The sequence below is a fragment of the Mugil cephalus genome, chromosome 3 (genome assembly GCF_022458985.1).
Source record: "Mugil cephalus isolate CIBA_MC_2020 chromosome 3, CIBA_Mcephalus_1.1, whole genome shotgun sequence".
Classification (NCBI taxonomy): domain Eukaryota; kingdom Metazoa; phylum Chordata; class Actinopteri; order Mugiliformes; family Mugilidae; genus Mugil; species Mugil cephalus.
In genome coordinates, this window is record NC_061772.1 from 34502 (window position 1) to 60220 (window position 25719).

The 25719-nt window shown below is 41.6% G+C and overlaps 1 protein-coding gene across 1 annotated transcript in view; it reads left to right on the top strand.

The window, feature by feature from the left end:
* The first annotated feature begins 18991 nt into the window (after positions 1 to 18991).
* LOC125005276 (asc-type amino acid transporter 1-like) overlaps positions 18992 to 25719 on the top strand; it is a 75803-nt gene continuing 69075 nt past the window's right edge. Inside the window, exons 1-3 of the mRNA XM_047580512.1 lie at positions 18992 to 19231; positions 23434 to 23638; positions 24217 to 24368. Coding sequence (XP_047436468.1) covers positions 19126 to 19231; positions 23434 to 23638; positions 24217 to 24368 — 463 coding nt within the window. The 5' untranslated portion in view covers positions 18992 to 19125. The remainder of the gene's footprint in view (positions 19232 to 23433; positions 23639 to 24216; positions 24369 to 25719) is intronic.

The following is a 25719-nucleotide window of genomic DNA, read 5'->3' on the forward strand; positions in this document are numbered from 1 at the left end:
AGACATGCAACTATGCTTCAAACAACATTCCTCCCCTCTACCAAGATCAGAAGTTACACACAAGAAAACACCAGCAAACAAGCCTAACTAGCAACAGTAGGCAGTGTGCTGCACATCATTGGTTTTTTTAAGTGGGCAACTCCCTTCACTGACGTTTCGTTAAGTTAGGCCCACAACACCTTAAGAAGGCTTAACAGTAAGCTCCAGCGTCCCGGAGACCAACTCACACAGGAGAGCATGGCGGATTTCGCCACAAATCCACGGCAGTCGGCCTCCACTGGACGCACACAAGCGATCTCTCAGCTGCTAAGCATTTCAGAACCTGGTTGTGGCGCCAGGTGTATCTACCTTGGGAGAGACTAAGCCTACAACCTGACAAAATGTGACTGAGTGTACATGCACAAGAACAAAGTGGGCAGGCAGCATCCTCCCCTAGCCACTGGTTTAGGTTCTGGGGAGATGGCAGCACATCATAAACTGCCCCTATCATAAATCTAATCCTACTAGCCTCCATGCTCCACAGCTCTCTCCACGACACCTTCCCTTTCTCTACACTCTCCGAGTTCACCCACTGTCCTTGCTTAGCCTGGGACACTGCCTTCGTGCATCTCATTATTTCCTCTTGCCTACGAATTTCCTCCACTACCATCTTCCTCTTTTCTGCCGCGGACGCCTTGCTCCACAGAGGTTTCCCTGCACACAGTCCCAGGCCACCACGCCCTTGCTGCACATGCCCCATGATATCCCTGAGCCTGAGGGCAGCCTGCGCCTCCTGAACCGCATCTCTTGGGTTCTACTTCCTCCCTGTTTTGACCGTGGGGGCTGTCCACCTGATTACTTGATCTTTTGACTGAGTAAGTCATCTCCAGTCTAACCTTAGCACACCTAAACTCCTCTGTTAGACTAGTTACTGGGAGCTCCAGTATGCCTTTCCCATACAAGGCTGCACCGCTTAAGCAGCGTGGGACACCAAGCCATCTCCTAATTGATGAATTAATCATTCTTTCAAGCTTCTCAACCTTTGTCAGAGGGACCTCATACACTGTCAGTGGCCACATTAGTCGTGGCAATAACCCAAATTGCATGCACCATAATCTCAGCTTTCCTGGGAGCCCTGACCGGTCTATGCTTGAAATGCCTTGGATCATATGTTGTCTCAATCCCTCAAACTTTGCTACATCGCTGAGACTTGCGTCATACCACCTTCCGAGACTCTTCACTCGCTTCTCTATCACTATGGGAATCACCTCCTCATTTATAACAAATTTCTTACGGGACTCCATTAGGTCCGGGGGTTAAGGAGGCTCTTGCGCGCCTCACCACCTCCTCTTTCCACCTTGGTGGGCTAACATCACACTGCTTGCCTATTTTTCCGATTGGTAGAATATCCGAGGGTAGTACCATTTTCCTAAACCTTTCCTTATCTTTATGTACCTCCACCAAGTACTCCTCAAGTTCCTGTTTTGGCACCATCAGGCTGCCATTCTTCTCTTTAATAAATAGCGACTTCACAAATCTAAATGGGTCCCTATAGAGTGCTACTCTCGCCCGCTCTTTCTTTCTCCTGTTTTTCCTAATGCTCTCCGCTCTTCTTCGTGCTGCCAGACGTTCCTTCACACCAGCCTGCAAGCAATTAATGCCTTTCTTCTCCTCTGTGGCCTTCTTCCACTGCCCCTAAGCAATCTCCTCCCCTGTATAAGTCTATCAATTTCCTGCTGACGCCTAGACCTGACTACCTCTCCTTCTGGTTTCTTCAAACAGAATGCAACATCATGAACAAAACCAAATGCAATTTAATATGACCCCATTCAACACACAGGATTCACACGGACAACAAGAATTTAACACAGTGAATCTGGAAACCAGTAATGACGTTCTTGGCATCATGAGGAAACAAAACGAAATAACAACATTGCTAATGCAACAACAATGCCTCTCAGCCCTACCTAAGAGAGAGATCCCAATTTATGATGGCGATCCATTAAAATATTACACGTTCATTAAAGCTTTCCAGAATGGAGTTGAGAGGAACACAACTAACAGCTGTGATCGTTTATATTTTTTGGAACAACACACGAAGGGTCATGCTAAAGAGCTTGTGAGAAGCTGCCAACACACAAATCCAGAACGAGGATACACAAAGGCAAAAGCTTTATTAAAGGAACAGTTTGAAATGAACAAAAGATCGCCTCTGCTTACATGGACAAAACCCGTTCATGGCCTCCAATTAAAGCAGAAGACATAAAGGCCCTGCAGGACTACAGCCTCTTCCTCAGAGGCTGTTGTAACGCCATGGAGGACGTGCAGTATCTTTATGATATGGCTATGCCTTCAAATATGTTGAGCATTATTAAAAAATTGCCCTACAAACTCAGAGACAAATGGAGAAACCGAGCATGTGAGTTGCAAGAACGATGTGACCGAAGAGCTAGATTCACAGATATTGCTGACTTCATTGAAAGGCAAGTAAAAATCAAGACAGTTTGGCAAATGACAAGACTCTCAACCAATAACTATAAAGAAAGGAACAAACAAACCTAAGTCACAGTTTCGTCCTGGAAACAAGGGGAGCAGCTTTGTTACCACTGTGGGCCCTCTGGAGAACAAACATCAAGTAAAGAGTCTAGTAAAGACTGCCGTAAAAGGATTTCCTGTTCAAGATGTAGCCTTAAACATCCCGTACTTCATAAGGAACCCATTAATGATTCGGAGCAGACAGACAGGGCTCCGTGTCGATAACACACTTGTGTCAAGTGGTCTTACGGGGGCTGGAGACCAGTACTGCAAACTGCCTATTGTGCCGGTACAGGTTAAATCTAATAAAGGAACCAAAATTGTTATCACTTACGCTTTCTTGGACCAGGGGAGTACTGCTGTGTTTTGCACTGAGAGCTTAATGCAAAAGCTCCACCTCACAGGGAGGAAGGGATGCATTCTCCTCTGAACCATGGGCCAGGAGAAAGTTGTAAGCTGTAACATTGTGTCAGGACTGGAGGTTGCAGCACTGGAGGGAGACAATTTTCTTGAGCTGCCAAGAGCTTACACACAACAATCCATGCCTGTGAGCAGAGGAAATATTCCGACTGAAAGGGATATTAAACAATGGTCATATCTGAAAGACATTCACTTACCTCAGATTAATGCAGGAATAGAGCTACTTATAGGAACTAATGTTCCTAAAGCACTGGAACCGCTAGAAGTGGTGTGTAGCGTGAATGATGGACCACATGCTATCCGTACCTTGCTGGGTTGGACTGTTAATGGTCCACTGACAGGAAACAGTGGAGGTACTGTTAACTGGAAGCATCCACAAATAACTGTAAACAGAGTTTCAGTCATGAACTTTGATGACCTCTGGCAGCAACAGTTTAAGAATGACTTCCCTGAAAGCAGCATTGATGAACCACCTGCAATGTCAAGAGAGGATCAAAGATTCCTGGAGTTTGTCACCAACTCAGCACAACAGGTGGATGGGCATTATCAGATTTCATTACCTCTCAGGAATATTGATGTTACCATGCCAAATAACAAGAGAATTGTTAAGCAGCGTCTGTGTTATTTGAAACGAAGGTTTCAGAAGGACTCAACATTTCATACTGAGTACAACACCTTTAGAAATGACCTGCTGGCTAAAGGCTATGCTGAGAAAGTGCCCAAAGAGGAGCTGGACCGTGGTGATGGGAAGGTATGGTACATACCACACCATGGCGTTTACCACCCCACAAAAGGAAAGCTCAGGATTGTGTTTGACTGTGGAGCAAGATATCAAGGTACATTGAATCCTCACCTTCTACAGGGCCCTGATCTGACCAGTTCTCTGATCGGAGTGGTGACCCAGTTTAGAAGAGAACCAGTTGTGAGAGTCGAAGGGTGGATTTTGTCTCACAAAGCGGTTGAGTAACAGACCTGGAGTGTTGAGGTCAGTAGATGCATGAAGCCACCAGGCTTTGGAGAAGTGACTTCTGCACAGTTACATCACTTCTGCAATGCCAGCGAACACAGATATGGAACAGTTACTTACCTGCTGTTGGAAACAAGGAACTCAGAAGTACACAGTGCTTTCGTGATGGGAAAGGCTCGAGTAGCACCTTTAAAATGTGTCACATTCCCCAGGATGGAGCTTGTCGCTACAACTATGGCCAGCCGCATTGATATGCTGTGGAGGAAAGAGCTACAGATGGATCTGCTGGACTCTGTGTTCTGGACAGACAGCACATCTGTTCTGAAATACGTCAGGAATGAGACTTCTCGGTTCAAAATCTATGTTGCAAACCGAGTCTCACAAATCCTGAGGGTTTCCTGTCCGGCCCAATAGAGGTATGTAGACACCAGCAGCAGTCCAGCAGATGTGGCCTCTAGAATTGCGAGAGTTGGTGTGTTTGTTGCCGATGCTACATGGGTGTCGGGGCCTCACTTTATTTTGCATTCTAAGAGTGAATGGCCTGTTGAGCATGAAGACTTCAATCAACTTTCCTCTGGCGACCCTCAGGTCAAAAGCATTGCTGCAGTGAATGTTGTTCAGGCCAGAGAAGAACCTGTAACTCACCTTACTGAATATTTTTCCTCTTGGACAAGTCTGAAGAAAGCAGTGGCATGGCTCTTGAAGATTAAAACCTTGCTCATGTCCTGTGTAAAGAAGAGAAGACAGTTACACCTGACCTTTGCACAGTCTGACATCACCAAAGGAAAACAGGCATCCTCTGTGGAAGAGCAGATACAGGATTTTAAAAGGACAGTGGTGCAGAGAAGCCTTACAGTGGAAGACTTGAACCAGGCTGAGCTTGCCATCATCAAGTTCTGCCAGGGAAAAAGATTTCCTGAGGAGCTAACCAGTCTGCAGAAAGGGCAGCCTGTTACGAAGTCCAGCTACCTCCATAAGCTCTGTCCACAGTTGCAAGATGGAATCCTGAGAGTTGCCGGTTGGCTCAGTAGATTGTCCATGCCTATGGAAGAGAAACATTCAATAATCCTGGCAAAAGACCCCCACATCTCAGAGCTTTTACTTAGACATGTACATCAAGAAGTTGGACATGGTGGCCGTAATCATATGCTGTCTAAGTTGAGAGAGAAGTGCTGGATAGCTGGTGTGACTTCAGCCATCAGAGTTTTGTCAAGGTGCATCACCCGTAGCCGTCTGCATGCTCTGCCAGTTCATCAGCAGATGTCAGACTTGCCTCAAGGAAGAATTGTGCCAGATGAACCACCATTCACTCGTGTGGGTGTTGACTGCTTTGGACCATTCGAGGTTAAGGGTAGAAGGAGCATGGTAAAGAGATACGGTGTTATATTTACTTGCCTTGCCATCAGAGTGGTGTACATTGAGGTCGCATCATCACTGGATACAGATTCCTTTAATAATTCACTCAGGCGTTTCATTGCCAGGAGAGGTCAAGTTCAAGAGCTGCGATCTGACAATGGAACAAACTTTGTAGGAGCGCAGCGTGAGCTAAGGAGGGCCATTGAACAGTGGAATCAGGTGCAGATCCATGATGTCATGCTTCAGAGAGGAATCCACTGGCGCTTCCACCTGCAGGCTCACAGCATGGGGGAGCTTGGGAACGGTTGATATGATCCATTCGAAAGGTTCTCAACTCGACCTTTAAAGTACAAAACTTGGATGAGGGAAGCCTCCATACAGTGCTTTGTGAGATTGAAGCCATAATTAACAGCAGGCCAATCACCAAAGCCTCCATGGATCTGAATGACCTGGAAGCACTGAAACCAAACCACCTGCTACCATTGAAATCCTCAGCAACGTTATCACCAGGAGTATTCAAACCCTCAGACATATATGAACGTAGGAGGTGGAAACAGGCTTAATATATGTCTGATTTGTTTTGGAAGAGATGGGTTAAGGAATACCTACTTCAACTGCAGGAGCATAAAAAGATGGACAGGAGTGAGGAGGAATCTTGTCGTGCGAGATCTTGTCATCATCATGGACAGCACGGCAAATCGAAGCTCTTGGCCTGTGGGACGAGTAATACAAACCTTCCCGGTTCGTAAAGGATTGGTTTGTCAGGTGCGGATTAAAACCCAGGGCAGCCGCTTGGAGCGGCCTATTACAAAGGTTTGCCTACTGCAGGAGGCTGAAGCCACTTGAGGCTTTAGTTGTGACTTTGTTTTTTTTTGTTTGTTTTTTGGTCTGTTTTGAGATTCACCTTGGGTTTTTGACTGTTTGACTTTGGTAAGACTGTGGACTTTTGAGTCATGTATTGAAAAGACAACATTTAAAGGGATCAACTAAATGCCGCCCAGAAGCAGTCACATTTGGAATATTCAAGTTTGACACTGGGTTTCTTGCGTGTCGGGGTGTGGTTGAACGGGCTGAGGGCCTTTAGGAAGGGCTTCATGGGGAACGTTTTGGGAGAGGGCTTTGTCCTGGGTGGAGTCTTCGTCATCGGACAAGGACAACAGGGGATACTTCTGGAGCACAGAGAGGTCGAGTTTGGAGATAGAGTCAACACTGACGAGGTCATCCGAGCTGCCAGAAGAATATCACAGGAACTTCTGTCTTTGGAGAAGAAGTAATGCTTAAAATTAGATGTATGTAAAATTCAGAGCGCAGCAATTTGCAGCACATAAAAAAATAAATAAATAGCTGCAGCTTGTAAAAGAAGAAAGAAGATTTCTTGTTGAAAGTGTTGTTTGTTGTGTGTGTCTCCTACTTGACACTGTATGTGTCAAGTAGGAGATATGCCAGACAATGATATGCCATCAATCATTGTCTGGATTAAATAATAACCGTCCTTGGAGATATTAGCAACACAATAAATGCACTTGTAATAAGTAGCTAAATTGTGTCCTTGCCTCTTTACATGGTTGAAATGACATGCTACCGGGTCCGTGTCGCTTCCCGAGGTCCAGCATCCAGTTCCTCTGGTGGGGGGATGTGCTCTGGCAGTGGTATGCCGTGACGGTGCGTTGTGTTGTGCAGGACATCACGGGGCATTACAATGAGGCACACCTTTTCTGGTCATAGAGCAGCACTCCCCCCGACCTGTCTAAGCAGTGCCAGCGGCCCTTCAGCGGGCCGATTGCCCTCTCCACCAGTGCCCAAGTTCGGGACTGGAGGTCATTGTACCTCTCTTGTTTGGTGCCGTTCTCAGGGGGTAGCCACGGCCCCCTGGGGTCAAATAAAAGCAGAAGACGTGCGAAATAGATTTAGTTTCCTTTGTTCATACACGATTTGAATGAATCACACTAACTTTTTTCTAATTATAGGTACTTCAGCGGGAAACAAACAGCTAGGACAAAACCACTTTATTTAAGCGATAAATATTTTTACGAGAAGCCACCCGTGCGCACCGTGCCAGCCTCCAACCTGTTCCCAACCTGTTCCCAACCATGCTGTTGGTCATAATGAACGAGTCATGTGTTGAACCAGGCTACCTTGCCACGATGTTAGTATATCATATATTATTTGAACATTTATGGAAAAAGAAATTCATCCTGTAATGTCGCTTTTCTAGCAATGTGTATGCAGTCAATAGCTACGGTTACATTAGGCAAACCGGCTCTTGGTGTAAATTGCGCTTTAATGTTGGTCTGTTCAACAGCATTATATGGGAATTCGATGTACCTGGATGACATTCTGATGATGCCGTCCCACACAGCTGGCATGGCTCGGGTCAGGGTTGACTGATACACTCCTGACCGGTCGACCAGTTCCCGCTGGAAACCCCCTGTTGCCAGGAACCCCAGAGTGGTCAGCACCTGTGTGGGCACGGACAACCCCTGTCTCCGCGCTGTGTTGCGCTCTAGGGCTGGCTGTAGCTCTGCCCACAGCTCCAGTAATACTGGCCTTGGTAAACGAAAACGACTCATGAGCCAGTTGTTGTCGTTTGCGAGTATGTTCACGAGAATCTTTGTGTTCTCTAAACACTCTGGCCTAATATTATCATCTGCGAGGTCTTCTAACAAAGCCAAGGCTGCCATTGTTAATACCATTTTCTTCATCACTTTGGGCATGCTTTTATATCTATCCATGGTTACAAACCTCTGAGAACTACTTGATTTCACATTATTGACAGTTCATCAGCATCGCCTCTTAGTGTCGCCAAAGGAACAATAGCTGTGGACGTACGCCAGCCATGATGTTGGCGGATGTTTGATACATCTGAACATTGACGTTAATGTGGGCGTTCGCCATGTTTCTGGGCGCACGCAACTTTGACACATGAGTCCCCAGGGCTCTGGCTAGTATGGAGTGGAGTGGAGCTGTCCGGGACCTTAGGTCTGGCTCCGAGACGCTGCTCTGACCTCTCCAGCTGCATGCCAGGAAGCAGTGACATCAGGCACCTGGGAGTCTGGCTGTGCAGCGTTGAAGATGATGTGGTGCAGATTAGATATTCTCCTCTCCAGTTCTGAAGTGGTGTGAAGTGAAGCATATGTCTATCTATCTATCTAATTGTGCATTTTTTCATCTGCATATTTTGTGATACATCTGGGAGTGAAAATAAAACAAACAAACAAAAAAAATTAAGCCTAAATTTTTAAATAAAAGACTAAAACTTTTAAAAGACTAAATGTTTTATGACGATAATTATTCAATTTGGAAATTATAAAAACATTCGATTAAATGTGTGGGCTGTGCTCATCATTTTTTTTACAACCTGTATTTAAATTACAGAAAAATGTAAATTATTATTATTATTTATTTATTTATTTATTTATTTTAAGGGTTACAGTAAGTTACTTTCAGTTTCAAATAGATGGTTGGGTTAGGTTTGGGGACTATGGAAGAGTATTAGGTCCACCCATGTAAAAAAAAATAAAAAAAAAATAGACATAATATTAGAGGAGATAAATTTTGTTTTGTATCATGCACTTTGAGAAAAAAGTAGAAAATTTTGAGAAAAAGTTGAAATCTATTGTCATAAAGTAGACCTTCAAACTGGCAGTACCGTATGTGTATGGTAAAGCCGAAACTCTGCAGAAGAGAATTGGGGCTTAATTAGTAAATAATATCAAGAATACTCAGCTTCTATCGGCAGAGAAGGACATGCTCCTGAGCCTTGGAGTTTACGCCCCTCCCTCAGCAGACAAGGCAACAGTGTGTGACAATATCCACGTCACTGCTGACATGCAACTGTCCAATATAATATATCAGCACTTTAATGAAAGTCATTTATGACATCACTGTCAGAAATCTGATGACCTACTTTGTTGTCACTGCCAGTCCACTCAGTCTTCCTAGTGCCATGGAAGATCGCAAGCAGTTTTTTATTAATTTCTCTCTGTGCTCTCTAAATGCAACAGTCAAAGGGAGAGTACAGGCTACCCATAGAGCTACCCAAACAGTGTACACAGTATATAGTAAAGAAACTCTGTAGAGCCCTGTAGAGGATGTAAATGGCCCCAGAAGTACTTTAACAGTGTTCCTGGGGAAGTTATGAGTTGATTTAAAAAGTATACTTACATAAATGACCATGCTCTGCACAACAATTTGTGCAAACAACATATCTCAAACTTAGGGGTGTAATGGTATACATGTCATGTTTGCTTGCACAACATATTTTTAGCACTTGCTAGCACAATGTAGCAAGCTAGCACAAAAACTTTGTTTTGAAGCCAAAAAAGCGGAAATATATACGGCCAACCAATCAAGGATATGGGAGGATATGTCCTTTTTTGTAACTGTTTTGCCTTCATCTACCTGCGCTTTAGATGCGCAGTTACTGATGAAGGGGAGCCTTGACATTTAAAGAAGCATTAGGCCTACATCAGCAGCAGCACTCTATTGTCAATTTCTCATTAGGGCACCTAGTGAACGGTAGGCCCTAAGCACCTGCTTAGTTTGCTTATGCCTTGTCTCGGTTCTGTATAGCTCTGTGTGGGTCTATATATAGTCGTATATATGACTATATATGGTCATATATAGACCCACACGCATGCATGCACACAAAAGGTGCACACACATGCACACCCACACACATTCACACATGCATGTGCACACCATGTTAGAAGGTCCAGTAATATGGCTAGGACCGTTCTAAACTCAACCTCCAGCTGCAGTTACTACGGTACTGAAGCTGAATATACTGAATATACCGGAGCACTGTGTAGCTTCTCCTGTGAAATCAACAGACTGAACAAAACAGGACATGAGGATTTACTTTTCACAAGTAAGATTCAACATATATATTTGGTTGTATTTAGTTGATTCAATAGTTACTGTCCTGTAATAATCTGTTCAATCATGGCTAGCTAATTAGGGCTAACTCATGTTTAGTGCTAGTTATAAAAGTTATGCTACGAAAGTTAAATCTATGAAATTTTATAAATGTGTCCATCAACTGGGGGCCCAGGGGCCTGCTGAACCGTCCAATCCAGCCTGCGACTGGACTCCAAAATTGTAGATCAAGGAGAAAATATCATGTGGTCCACACTATTAAAATAACTGAAAACAGCAACGACAACTGAGACTCTTAACTATTAGTAATACCCACCATATATGACTCTATTTAATGAGGACAAACTCGCTGCACTGTGTAAATTAACATTTATTGTTTCACACCGTTTTTTTTTTTTTTTTGTTTGTTTGTTTGTTTTTTTTTACATAACTTTTCCTCAAGCCATTACTTAACATGGTTGTTTTTTATTTCAAAGTCTCAACAACAATCTTCAGACTAAACTTCAGTACAAAAAAAGGAGGAAAAACCAACTGGCGAAGATTATATTCTTTTGCAACAGCAACAGTTCCTTTGCAAATGAGGCATACAGATAACGCATTTCTGAAGGTTGGCATGATAAATGCGTACTTTTCAGTCCATTTGTCATTAAAGGATCTATTTTCCGCATCAACTTTTCGTTTCATGGCCTTTGAGAGTGCCATTTTTAGCCTACCTGTGTTAAGAGGCCTTTTCCTTCCACTAACTGAAACTGTATTGAAGCTAGTGATGTATTGGTCGCAAACAATCCGGCTCAAAGAACCAGCTCTTTGAAGTGAGTGACGGGAGCCGGCTGCTGATAGGGATTCGATTTGTTGTTGTTGTTGTTTTTTTCCTTTTTTTCTGTTAAAACCGCACGTGATTGGTGAAGATGTGTGGTGGCGTCTGTGTGTCAACACTGGGCAAAGGGGGGAGGGGAGGTTTACAGATGCACACAGCACAGGGAACGCTAAGTAGCACACGAGCTGGAGGGAGGGAGACAAAAGTGAGAGAGAACTTGCGCTAGAGACAGTACGCTGAAAAGGTGAGAGAATGCAGGACAGCAGAAAAAGTAGTAAAATTTGGAAACATTTGAAAATAATCGCCAATTCAATGTACACTATGTAAGGTGAGCATTTCTTACAGAGCAGGCTCCACAAACAACCTGCACAGACACCTAAGAACTGCCCACGCATCAGTTCAATTGGAGGAAAAAAGGCAAACAAGGGAACCTGCTGTTAATGAAGGTGCCAGTCTATCCACTGCAGACGCAGTGGTTAGTAATAGAAAAGAAATTATAAGAGATTAGAGGACAGGAGCTTGGTGCCAGAGAAGAGAAAGTGCATCTCAGTGCATCATTCCCCAGTAGCCTAGGCCTATAGCAGCATAACTGGTCCAGCCCTAACTATGAACTTTGTCAAAAAGGAAAGTTAAATGCGGCTATGGCTCAGTAGGTAAAGCCTACTGAGCCATAGTCATGAACCGAAGGGTTAGCGGTTCGATCCCCCGAGTGTGCCATATGCCAAAGTGTCCTTGAGCAAGACACTGAACCTCCAGTTGCTCCCAGTGCAACTGGCACTGGTGTGTGAATGTGTGTGTTTGTGCCATTCGCTTGTGTGCCATTCGCTTGTGTGAGCGAATGGGTGGATGTGTCTCTGACTGTAAAAGCGCTTTGAGTACCTTTGAGTAGGTAGAAAAGTGCAATATAAGAGCAAGACCATTTACCATTTAAAAGTATGGAGGGTGTCTGTCTCCCAAACCCAAACTGGGAGCTGGTTCCACAGGAGAGGAGCCTGTTAGCTGAAGGCTCTACCTCCCATTCTACTTTTAGAAACTCTAGGAACCACAACTACACCTGCACTTTGGGATCGTAGTGATCTGTTGGGACAATATAGTTCTATTAGGTCGTTCAGATATGATGGAGCTAGGCCTTTCAAGGTCTTATATGTAAGAAGGAGGATTTTAAATTCAAATCTAGATTTTAAAGGGAGCCAATGAAGAGAAGCTAAAACTAGAGTAATATGATCTCTCTTACTAATTCCCATCAGTGCTCTTGCTGCAGCTATTTGGACAGCCAGACAGTAATGCATTGGCTTCCTGCCTGGAAGACACAAATGAACTAGTTTTTCAACGTCACTCTGAGAGAGGATGTTCCTAATTTTGACGATATTATGCAGGTGAAAGAAAGTAGTCCTAGTCACCTACTTTATGTAAGAATTAAAGGACATATCCTGCTCAAATACACCACCAGTAGCACTGGAGGCCAATGTAATGCCATCCAAAGAAACCAGATGATTAGATAATGAATCTCTGCGATGTATAGGGCCAAATACAATGATTTCTGTTTTGTCTGAGTTTAAAAGTAGAAAATTACAGGTCATCCAAGCCTTTATGTCTTTAAGGCATGCTTGGAGTTAAACCAGCTGATAAGTTTGATCTTGTTTCATGGATAAATATAGCTGGGTATCATCTGCGCAGCAATGGAAGTTTATGCCATGCTTTCTAATAATATTGCCCAAGGGAAACATGTATAATGTGAATAATATTGGTCCTAGCACAGAACCTTGAGGAACTCCATAGCTCACTTTCTCATATATAGAAGAATCTTTGTTTACATGGACAAACTGGAACCTGTCTGACAGATATGATTCAAATCAGTCTAATGCAGTTACTGTAATCTTGACCACACTTTCAAGTCTCTGTAGTAGAATACTGTGATCAATAGTGTCAAATGCAGCACTAAGATCTAGCAGGACAATAGAGACAAGGCCATTGTCTGAAGCCATGGGGAGATCATTGGTAACCGTTTCTGTACTATGATGAACTCTAAAATCTGACTGAAACTCTTCAAACAAACCATTACTGTTTAAATGGTCACACAACTGATTGGCAACAACCCTCTCTAAAACTTTAGAAATAAAAGGAAGGTTGGAAATTGGCCTATAGTTGGCTAAAACATCTGGGTCAAGAGTAGATTTTTTTTAAGGTTTAATTGCAGCAGTTTTAAAAAACTGGGGCACGTCCTGTTAATAAAGACACGTTTATCTGATTTAATATGGAGATATTAATGGAAAAACCTCCTCGATCAATTTAGTTGGGATGGGATCTAGAAGGCAAGTTGATGGCTTAGATACTGTAATTATTTAAGTGAGCTCAGGAAGATCAGTTAGAAACAAAGAATCCAAATACTGACTCAGTCCTACAGAGGTTTCTGATGCCACTCCACTTACATCTTTGACAGCTGGAAGGATGCTATGAATTTCATCTCTAATGCCAACAATTTTATCAGTAAAGAAGCTCATGAAGTCATTTGTTTTTTTCCAGGCTATATGAGCTTCTTCAGAATTAGTGGAATGTCAAATTCTTTCCAGTTTTATACCATTGAGCTACCCTTCTCCAATTTATGACCTTTTTTCAGAGGAGCAACTCAACTTAAAGTTATACTTAGGCATGCTGTAGTGCTATCAACAAAGTAATCTATTTGTGTTGGAGTTACATTGTGGTTGCTGTTATCCACATCACTAACATAAGGCACTGAGCTAAACATTGGATAAGTGTCTGTCATTACTAAATATCTTTTCAGTGTAATATATTAATGTAAATTCAAATGATATGAGGAAATGATCAGACAAAAGAGTGTTATGTGTAAATATTGTCAAATCTTCTGTTTCTATGCCATATATATGTACAAGATCCAAGGTGTGATTAAAACAGTGAGTTGATCCATTTACATTTTGAGATAAGCCAATTGAATCTAATAATGACATGAGCTACTGTCACTGCTAGCATCTACATGGATGTTAAAGTCACTTAGTATAATGATTTTATCTGATCTAAGCACTAAATCACTTAGAGAAGAGAATTTGACTAAAAATTCAGAGTAAGGAGCAAGTGGGCGATACACCACAACAAAGAGAATTGTTTTTTGTGTTTTCCGGTCTGGATGAGCAAGACTAAGAGTAAGGCTTTCAAATGAATTAAATCTTTGCTTAAATCTAGGATTAATACATAAATCAGAGTGGAAGATTGCTGCCACCCTCCTTGGCCTGTGCTTCGAGGAATGTGAGACAGTTCTAGAGAAGCAGGAGAGAAGCATGTAGGACTGCAACTGTGCCTTTTGGGCTGAACTCTGGGTTGTCATGGTTTTGCGGGGTTAATAAAATCGGCCTAATTCCTAGAGATAAGAGAAGCACCTGCTTAGCTGGGGTGAACTCCATCTCATCTACACTGTGTTCCAAATTATTATGCAAATGATATTTTTCTCAGATTTTCCTAAATAGTCAATGCAAATGACAGTCAGCATAATTGTCAAGTCATCAACCAGTAGTTTAATGAATTCTAATGTTACTGAACAAACCTCCCAATGACAATAGTATATTTCAAAAATAAAAAACTTAAACTGTTCCAAATTATTACGCACAACAGAGTTTATAACATTTTACAGGTAGTTAAGAACTGAAAATGCTCATCTTTTGATTTTGCAGCATTGGGAGGTCGTATTTACTGAAATCAAAAGCTATTTCATTAAAAAACATCTTAACATGTCAAGTTACATATACCCCTCAGACCCCTTATTTTATAGCAGCTTCACAATTCTTGCATCCATTGGCATTGCTAGTTTTTGGAGGGTTTCTGCTTGAATTTCTTTGCAGGACATCAGAATAGCCTCCCAAAGCTGCTGTTTGGATGTGAACTGCCTTCCACTCTCCTAGATCTTTTGCTTGAGGATGCTCAAAAGGTTCTCAATACAGTTGAGGTCAGGGGAGGACGGGAGCCACGCCATGAGTTTCTCTCCTTTTATGCCCATAGCAGCCAATGATGCAGAGGTATTCCTTGCAGCATGAGATGGTGCATTCTCATGCATGAAGATGATTTTGTTATGGAAAGAACGGTTCTTCTTTTTGTACCACAGAAGAAAGTGGTCAGTCAGTCTGTTTGCTACTTTGTAATGGCATTCAACAGCTGCTCTCTTAATCCAATGTATCTGTCTGGCAGAAACCTTCCTCATTATGAAAGGAACCCGTGTGTGCTCTGAATCAGCCACAAATCTCTTAACAGTACAATGATCACGCTTAATTTTTGGGGAATATCTAAGGATTTCATACCTTGTCCAAGACATTGAACTATTTCACGCTTTTCGGCAGCAGAGAGATCCTTTTTCCTCCCCATATTGCTTGGAACTGCTTATCTGCTTAATAATGCGGAATGCCCTTCTTGAATAGTTTTTTACTTAATTGAGCTTACCTGGCAAACTAATTATCACAGGTGTCTTGGATCACTCTGATTTCAGTGATCCAAAGAACCCTGCGACACAGTGCCATCCATGAGTTTAATTGAAAAACAAAAAATATAATCTTTATGACACTTAAATACAATTCGCATAATAATTTGGAACACAGTGTAATGAAACCAGGCTTTCCCAAGAAAGAGTTCCAATTATCAACGTAGGCCACATTGCTGGATGAGGATCACTTAGAGCTTCTGCTAAATTCAATCAGAGCCTCAGGTAGGGTTCTTCTAGGGTTATTTTCTAAATACAATGAATTCTGAAAATAAATTTGATAATTTTTTCATGTGCTGTATGTCTTGTATGTGTTTTCCCTACAGAGAGGATGGAACAATAATCCATCTGCACACCAGTTCCAGTCCATTTTCCACTGTCTGATGGTTCGGTGTCAGGCAACGTGGTGACGCAGGATGACACTGTGTCTGCAGTGGACATGTCCTCTGTCATTTGACACAATATTTATATGTCAATGCCACACACATGGATACTGGAATATCTAACTGTATAAGATCAACAGGAACCTAAGTGCCTTCATCCAGAACTCAATGGGAAAGTGGAAAACAACTCTAGAGGTCATCTCAAATCGATTGCCCAAATCAAGTGTAGCATATACCAAGGAGGTGCACTATCACCACTGCTGTTCTGCACTGGCCTGAACCCCTTCAGTCAGATCATCACAAAGAGCAGATATGGGTACCACTTCTGAAGTGGAGCAACAATCAGCTACCTGCTCTTCATGGATGACATCAAGCTGTACACCAAGAATGAGCAAGCAATCGACTCAGTGATCCAGACCACCAGGATCTACAGCATTGACCTAGAGATGTCATTCAGATTGGACGTGTGGCTGGATGGTCTCTCCTCTTTATTAGGTACACCTGTTCAATTGCTTGTTAACACAAATAGCTAATCAGCCTATCGTGTGGCTGCAATTCAGTGCATTTAGGCATGTAGAGGTGATCAAGACAAATTGCTGAAGGTCAAACCAAGCATCAGAATGGGGAAGAAAGAGGATTTAAATGACTTTGAGCGTGGTATGATTGTTGGTGCCAGTATTTCAGAAATTGCTGATCTACTAGGATTTTCACATACAACCATCTCTAGGGTTTCCAGAGAATGGTTCGAAAAAGAGAAAATATCCAGTGAGCAGCAGTTGTGGATGAAAATGCCTTGCTGATGTGAGAGGTCAGAGGAGAATGAGCAGACTGGGTTGAGATTATACACAGGCAGAAGTAACTCAAATAACTACTCGTTACAACCAAGGAATGTAGAATACCATCTCTGAATGCACAACACACTGAAGAAGATGGGTTACAGCAGCAGATGACCACACCAGGTGCCTCTCCTGCCAGCTAAGAACAGGAAACTGAGACTACAGTTCACGCAGGCTCACCAAAACTGGACAATAGACGACTGGAAAAACGTTGGCTGATCTGACGAGTATCGATTTCAACTGCGACATTCAAATGGCAGAGTCAGAATTTTGCTTAATGGATCTATCCTGGCTTGTATCAACGGATCAGACTTGTGGTATAATGGTATGGGAGATATTTTCTTGGCACACCTTGGACCCCTAAGTAAAAACTGAGCATCATTTAAATGCCATATTCTACCTGAGTATTGTTGCTGACCATATCCATCCCTTTATGACCACAGTGTACCTATTTTCTGATGGCTACTTCCAGCAGGATAATGCATCATGTCACAAAGCTCATATCATCTCAAACTGGATTCTTGAACATGACAATGAGTTCACTGTACTCCAGTGACATCCAGAGTTACCACATCTCAATCCAATAGAGCACCTTTGGGATGTAGTGGAACAGAAGATTTGCATCATAGATGTGCAGCCGACAAATCTGCAGCAACTTTGTAATGCTATCAAGTCAATATGGACCAAACTCCCTGAGGATTTTTTCCGACGCCTTGTTGAAAGTATGCCACTCAGAAGTAGAAGAAGAAGGCAGATCTGGAGGCAAAATTGGGTCCAACCTTTTACTAGCAGGGTGTACCTAATATATACTATTTTCTTAGGCCTGAACCTTACTGATATAGTATAGTACAGTTGCATTGTGGCCTTGGTTTTGACCTCTCTTCCCAGTGCAGAATGTTTATGAAAACAGTGTTTTGAGTTAATAAAATAGAATTGGATGTGCTCTATATGGATGGAATAAAATTCCAGTTGGAAAATGTTTTTTGTATGTTGTGTCATAAATTAGCTTTGTGTTAATGGCACACTCTTTAAGAAGAAATCATAGACACCTAGACAGATACCTAGATACCTAGACACTGCATTGAGCCCTGACTCGTACTGAACGTTGCCGCCATCTTGGATGTGGCAAAGTGGAGTGATCGGTGCAGATTCCTCATTCATTTTCATCTGGAAGTGTACCAACTGGTTTACAGTACAAACCAGATCTCACGACATCACCTTCCACAGAAAAGAATGAAAGGGGACATCGGGAAATGTTGGAGGATGAGGCCGTGTCCCTGTCTGCTTTTGAGGTGTCCTCTTCTTCAGCAGCAGAACAAACTAAAATATGATATAATGTTCATCAATGCCACTCGTGTAGATAGGTATACATGGTCATTCCTACTATTCGGTGCTGTTTGAATCTCCACGACATTTTGGGTGAAAATGGGCTAATACTTATTTCTAAAAGCTTGGCTTACATGCTTAACTGTTCTCTACCATCGAATACAATGATATGTATGCAGGACTAGTTGAGATTACAATAATTTATTTTAAATGATAATTAAAAAAAATAAATACTTATATAAAATATAAATAATTTCATTACTATTTGTTTCCCAAATATATTAGTGTGTGTGAATGGGTGAATAAGAGGCGCTGTTTGTGATGTTGAATGTCTGCTGCTGTTAACAACGAGGATTTACCCATTATCTTATCTTATTAACTTGAAGCACTTCGCAGAAAGGCGCTTTATGAAGTTCAGTCCATTGCCTTTTTTAGTTTATGGGGCAGATGTGCCACATCTAATATGGCGGACGCGTTGACGTATCGCAGCAACGGACCAACCCTCTCAATGTGGCGTCTAGGTAGCTATGTCTATGGAAGAAATTTTCAAATTGGCACTCCATGTCACAAAGGTTGCCGACCCCTGCTATAGAGGGACAGCGGAGCTCCTGCTCCAACAGACTGACTCAGCTCCGCATCCTTAGCGAACGCTTCAGAACTTCTTTCATACCATTCTTGATTAAGCTGTGACCTACAAGAGATAACTCCACGTTATTCATGTTAATATACATTATTGCATTATTGTTATTTCTATGCATGTAATACACTATATATTTACTTCCGTCTCTATTTCTTGCACATTTTTGCACAAGGTAATACTATATTTTTTGCTTATACTATTTTATTTTACGAGATTTAACTAAGTTATTGTATTATTTATTTATTTATTTTATTTTTTTTTTCGTATGGTTCTCAAGAGTGTTTTTTTTTATGTGCAACTAAGCTACAGTGACCCAGCAATTTCCCCTATGGATAATTATAGTCTAAGTCTTGAGGCAAAGTGGAGATATTAGTCGTGGGTCGCGCGCAGGCGCACGCCATTCTCGATTTATCAATACAATAGTATAAGGACAGCCTGGAGAGCAGAGCCTAGATTAGTGTTCAGTATCTGGACCGAACCGCGGCGGAGAGGTAACAAATTTGAGGAGATGGAGGACAAAAAGAAAAGGAAGGAGAACGAAAACTCCTCCAAGAGCGACAGAGTCACTCTGAAAAAAGAGATTGGGCTTCTGAGCGCTTGCGCTATTATTGTTGGTGAGTAGACAGCTTTTGCCTTAAATAATGTTTGTGAAGAGAGGGTCGATGCGATGAATTTAGCACGAGAACGTGTTTGTGCAGACGGCTGGTGGAATAACTATTGTCATGTGGCTGATGTGCAGCTGTTGCTTTGTTTTTCAGGTTAAAAGAGCATGGCACACATTAGTAGCCAGACAGGGGAACAGTATAATTGTTTTTCAGAAAGATTTTAACTGTCAAACTTTGAAACAAAATAATATCTAAGATGTCTTTACCCTCAACTGCTATGTTGTCTGGTTGTATATCGGGTTTTGGGTTTTGTGTGTCACATCAGTCGTGAGTATCTCAACATAGACATGCCGACGTGGCTGGGTCATCTCATGCTGAACTTTAAAGTCCCACACAGACAAAGCGCAGCCTCCATGTGGTTCTGTGGGACAGTTGAGTACTAAATCTGTAATATTGTCAGGGTTAGCGGATAAACCGACTGAGAAAGGCATTCATGTCATAACTCCAACAGTAACAACCCGCCCATAGTGGTAGTGAACAACCTTTTGAATTCAACTTTTCAACCTTTTGAATATGGTAAGTGGAACGTTTGAGGAAGTTGAGCTGTTGCCTCGATTTCCTGTACAGTAAATTATGAAGCAGTCTGAACAGTCACGATAAGCAGTCCTGCCGAATAAAGCCTCATCGGGAATGGTAAACTCAGTAGGTTACGTAGTGTGGCTTAATTTAATGTATAAATAATCTGACAGTAAAGCAGAGTAGTTACTCCGCGAGTACCATCTGATAACCTGCCTATGTGTGGATGACTGACCGCTGTATTTGTGGAGGCAGGTGGAAAACACTAACACAACTCGGCTCATCGAGATTAAATTTAGCGCCTTCTGGCTGAAGGTGTAACATGTACTACATATCAACCCATGTTGGCCGCTTTAATAATAATAATAATAATAATAATAATATATATATAATTTATTTTTAAATAAAACAACAATGAACTATTTAGGGGGGCTTAAGAGTACTTCGGGGGGGGTTCAGCCCCCCTAAAACAGGCCTAACTGATTATAATAAAAAATCAGTTGCATGCAGTGTTGGATTTCTAAGAATAGGTGAATGAGGGAATGAAGAGATCACGTCATCCCTCTAACATCCATTTTACTCTTTAGTTACAACTTAACCTTGAAGTACTAGTTCATGTTTGTGTTTTTTTACGGCAGTCAGAAAAATCAGCTACACCACAGGTGCTTTTATAGTAGACTGCGGGACCTGGATGCAGTGACCTACTGCGCACGACTTACGCTCCTCAGTATGGCTCGTTCTGTAACAACGCCACCCAAACTCTAGGCGGCGCTGTAAATTTTTGCAAGTCGTGGTTTTTGTTTCTACTGCTTCCTTCACTTTCCACTTCCTACTTCACTTTCAACAAAGTCACCAAAATTTCTTCCGAACACTGCCAAAATTTCACCGAACAGGGGTCATAAAAATGTCTCTATCTCAGTTAACCTCCACAGTTAACATTACAGATTCTTAACTGTTCCAAAACAAACCAATCACAGCTCTTGCACTCTGCGTCTCCGTAGCACATACTTATTTATTTATTTTTGTCAATAAAACACTAACCAAATGTATGGCATAAGAAATAATATTCTAGAAATTTTGAAAACAACATTTCCAGATGTCATCAGCTCCAACAGCACACAGTGGTGATTAATCTGAGCAGTACATTTTGAGAGAGCTGTGGTGCATAGAGAATGAGAGAGTCAGTAGGATTCACGCTTTCAGCTGCGATGCCAAACTTTATGACACAACAAACACAATGCAGGCATTATGTAACTCTGCATCTCACCATGGCCTCCACAATCAAACTGGACAGTGATAAATGCACCCCTCGGTAGTCCTCTCTAGCTCTGCATCATTAGGGAGCATCAGAACCATGGCATGCATCACTGGGCTTTAACAGCTACATATTTTGAGTTTTCCATTTTATTATTTATACTCACTGAATAGTTGTCAGTACAACTTTCTGTAAAATGAATATTTGAACTCAACGGTATAACATTCATGAGATTATCCCTCCTCAATTTATGTACCCAATAAATTGGAAACATACAGTGGTGTCAAAAAGTGTTGCCCCCCGATCTGATTTCTTATTTTTTTGCATGTTGGTCACACTTAAATGTTTAAAAACAAAATACAAATTGGAATATTAGTCAAAGATAACACAAGTAAACACAAAATGCAGTTTTTAAATTAAGGGTTTATTATTAAGAGAAAACAAAATCCAAACCTTCTTGGCTCTGCGTGAAAAAGCCTAACTCGTTGGGTATATATATATTTTCTTTTTAGCAGCAACAACTGCAATCAATTGTTTGTGATAACTTGCAATGAGTCTTTTTTTTCCCAATCTCTTTTTTTTATGGTGGAGTCATGAACACTGACTAACTGAGGAAAGTGAGCCCTGTGGTTCTTGGCATGTTGTTGTGGGGTCTTTTGTGACCTCTTGGATGAGTCGCCGCTGTGCTCTTGGGGCAATTTTGGTCAGCTGGCCATTCCTGGGAAGGTTCACTACTTTCTAATGTTTTCACCATTCGTGGATAATGGCTCTCACTCTGGTTCACTGGAGTCCCAAAGCTTTAGAAATGGCTTTATATACTTTTTTTCTCATTTGCTTCTGAATTTCTTTGAATCTTGGCATGATGTTTAGCCATTGAGTATATTGATTTTGGTCTACTTCACTGCGTCAGACAGGTCCTTTTTTTAAATTTTTTTTTTAGTTTTTTTTTTATTCCTTTATTGAGAAATTCCTTTTCTGCATTTAATCAATCCATTCTTTTACATGGTAGTGTTTACAGGAGCAGTGGATGCCTGGCTCCCATCCCATAGCACTTTAAATTATTTCTTGATTGAGAACAGGTATGGCAGTAATCAGGCCTGGTGTGGCTAGAGAAATTTAACTCTGGTGTGATAAACACAGGCAAACACTTTTTCCACACAGGGCCATGTAGGTTTGGATTTTGTTCCCTCAATGATAAAAACATTTATTTTGTGTTTACTTGTGTTATCTTTGTCTTATATTTAAATTTGTTTGATGATCTGAAATATTTAGGTCATACAAACATGCAAAAAAAAAAATAAGAAATCAGGAAAGGGGTCAGTACTTTTTCACACCACCACCACCATGTCTTTGTCTGTCCAGCAGCAATCAAAGCACAGAACAGCATCATAAATAACGTGACAGCCACAGCAAAAGGTCTCTACTTTTACAGAAACGGGTAAAACGAGTTAAGGAAAAGCCTGCGGCTACTGAAACACTATACCCAAAGTATGGAATAAAGCTTTAACCTGTTCACCCAGCCACATGACATGACAGCCATGCTATGCAGTCACGTCTGTAAAAACATCACTACATACAACCATGGTCATTACCAAATAACAACTAAAAAATGATGATGGGATGGTGTCTAGTATGTTGGTGCATTTATTATTTGAAATGGCTCAGTTTCAGATGCATCAAATAAACCGCAAGTTAATGATAAAGGTGGCTTTTGGAGATTGCACAAAAAAGAAATTACACAAATCTCAAATGGAGGTTATGGATATGTGACATCACAGCTAGTGAAGTCTCCGTGGTTACAGCAACAGAGTGGCAAAAAGTTGGTAGTTGACAGTTGAAAACTAAATTAAAAAAATTATTTTTACAGGCCCCCGAAAGCCAAAGCCTCGTCACCCTTTTAACATGCATTGAATACTACAGTATTGTATGGTTAACATTACTTCTTGATAAATCTTTTATCTAGATACATTTATCATATCAAATGAACTAAAACTTAAACTAACTGAAACTGAGGCTAATCCACTTTTCCAAATCCATACTAGTACATATCGATCATTGTCGAGAACAATTGTTGTTAATTTTATCTGATAAGGCTTGCTGTATTTCACCATGTTTTTGCTCCTAATGAGGCGTGGCCCTGGACAACAATGATGTCAATAAGTCTCTTGGGATTTATTAGATGCTTTGCGTATTTCTCTATCTAGTTTTCATCTCAAAAATGTATGGAAACTCACTTCACAAAATTATCAAGCTTCAAATAAAAAACAATACATTTTGAATTCGGGTATTACAACTTTGTGTTGTGTTGTGCTCTCAGAGTACTCTGGATAAATATTTAATTTATGGGAAGTGTAAATAATCCTTGTAATCTTCTCCGAAGGGAACATCATCGGCTCTGGAATATTCATCTCCCCCAAAGGAGTGTTGGAACATGCAGGCTCAGTGGGGCTGTCACTCATTGTGTGGGTTTGTGGAGGGGCAATCTGTGCCCTTGGGTCTATGTGCTATGCCGAACTGGGTGTCACCATCCCGAAGTCTGGAGGGGACTATTCGTATGTGACAGAAATCTTTGGAGGCCTAGTGGGGTAAGTAGTGGTGTTGCTTGCCAGCTACTTCACTTTATTTTTAGCGCTGCAATTGGTAAACCACATTTTGGTTTCTATATAATATGCTGGCTGCTTGAAAATAATATGCACGTATATATGACCCATGGTATTTTTCATCCTCTTACAATAATGGCCTTGGCTCGCCACCACAACATTGGTGATGTACACTCAGTACTGTCTCTCAATGATTCCTCTGTAGACAGAGCACCAAAGCTGCTGATGGTCCGCTGCTCATGGTGTGTCTCCTGTATGGACGCAATGTTGTGTTGTGTCTTTGTGCTCTCCATGTCTGAGTATCTGTCTCTTAAAATTGATGCCAAAATGTTCTCAATCAAGCACTTAAAACCTGTGATTGTGCTGTCAGCCTTCAGTTTAAGTGCGAAGTCAGGATTAAACTGAAAGGGAGCAGTGAGGCCCTCCCCTCTCTAAATGACGGCCCACACATGACAGCTTATGGTAGCACTGTCTTTAAGTTTAAATTTACATGGTTAAACGGTTGTAATGAAAAAGCGTGTTTATTCTGATGCAAAATCCTGTTTTGTCTCTGCATCCTGTAGCTTCTTGTTGTTATGGAGCGCTGTCCTCATCATGTACCCAACGACGCTTGCTGTCATTGCGCTCACCTTCTCCAATTACGTCTTGCAGCCAGCCTTTCAGAACTGTCTACCTCCGTTCATCGCCACCAGACTCCTTGCAACCATCTGTATCTGTGAGTCACCAACAGTCAAACACCATCTCAATGTCCATTTAGTGCAGATTTGTTTAAGTCATGACTTACTAGTTCTTTGTAGTCCATTTAGTAGTGTATGCCATTTTCGTCTTTGGTGTCTCCAAATTGTACTTGCAGAATATCTGTTAATCATGGTTTCCAAAGCTCTTAAGTCAGTTTTCAATAGATGTTTGAGTTTCAGGAGTTGTTCAGCCAGGGTCACTACTTATGCTGATCACATGGTTCTTCTGTTGATGAACAAAAAGAAACTTAGATAAGTGGAGTGGTTTTCCAGAGAAAATGTTTGAAGTGCCAGGTATTTTTTTTTTATTAACAGTAAAGGCATTTAATGACGATTTGGAAGGATTCATATCTGAGCTTTATAAAATTTAGTCCATCATCTTGTACCACAGTGACAGATCAGCATTCACTGTAAAGTCAACATAATATGTTAAGCCTTTGAAATGTGTAAGAGGGAAGAGCTGTGTAATGCACAGAGTTAGTAACACAATCTGACAGCTGGGAATGTCTGACCTTCCACCTTAGGAATGCAGCCTTAAAACAACAAATTTAAAGCATCGACCCAGTGTAGGTGTATTCTCTACTGCGTTACTTGTGGGATAATAAACAAACACAACATTACAGAATTATTTTAACCAGCTGATGTCTTCATAACACTCTAAAAATATAGAATGTTGATTGTTTGTTGATGAATGACAGACAGTTTGCCCAGTGGTTCCAAACTAACTAGCTGGTTGATGACAGAAATGCTGGTAGGATGTGTCAGGTGAACTGGTTCAATAAATAGCTGATGGCATGTTGTTGATAGTCTGTCAGGCTGTTTGTTCCTGCTGTGTCCCCTGTCATTATGACACCCCGTTTCACAGAATGGTAGATCCACCCCTCTGTTGTTTTAGACATTCAGGTCATCTGACTGCATAAACCAGAAAGAGTCGGGGTGAGGTTATACTCTGCGCAAGGATCTTTTACTTGAGCAACATTATGAACCTTAGGGTCAATAGTAGTATCTTATAATACAGTTGTAGCTAATGTAATTTTCTATGCAGTCAACTCAGCAGGATAAACCTAGCTGCTAGTTTTTACAGCAACCAGTATGGGTGAGGAGAAGCTCACAAACTACCAAACGTGAATCAGACCAAGCAAACCAGTTACTTTTGTCACATAGCCACTAGAAGATAGTATTTTGCTGTTATTGTTTAAATGCTGTGCTCTTATCTGACCAGTGCCTTTGCTCGAAATGCAGGAGTACAGCAATCTGTATTTAAATAGCCAATGGCATAAGCAGCATGTCCACAAGCCAGCCAGTTTGGTCTTGTCTGAACCAGATGGA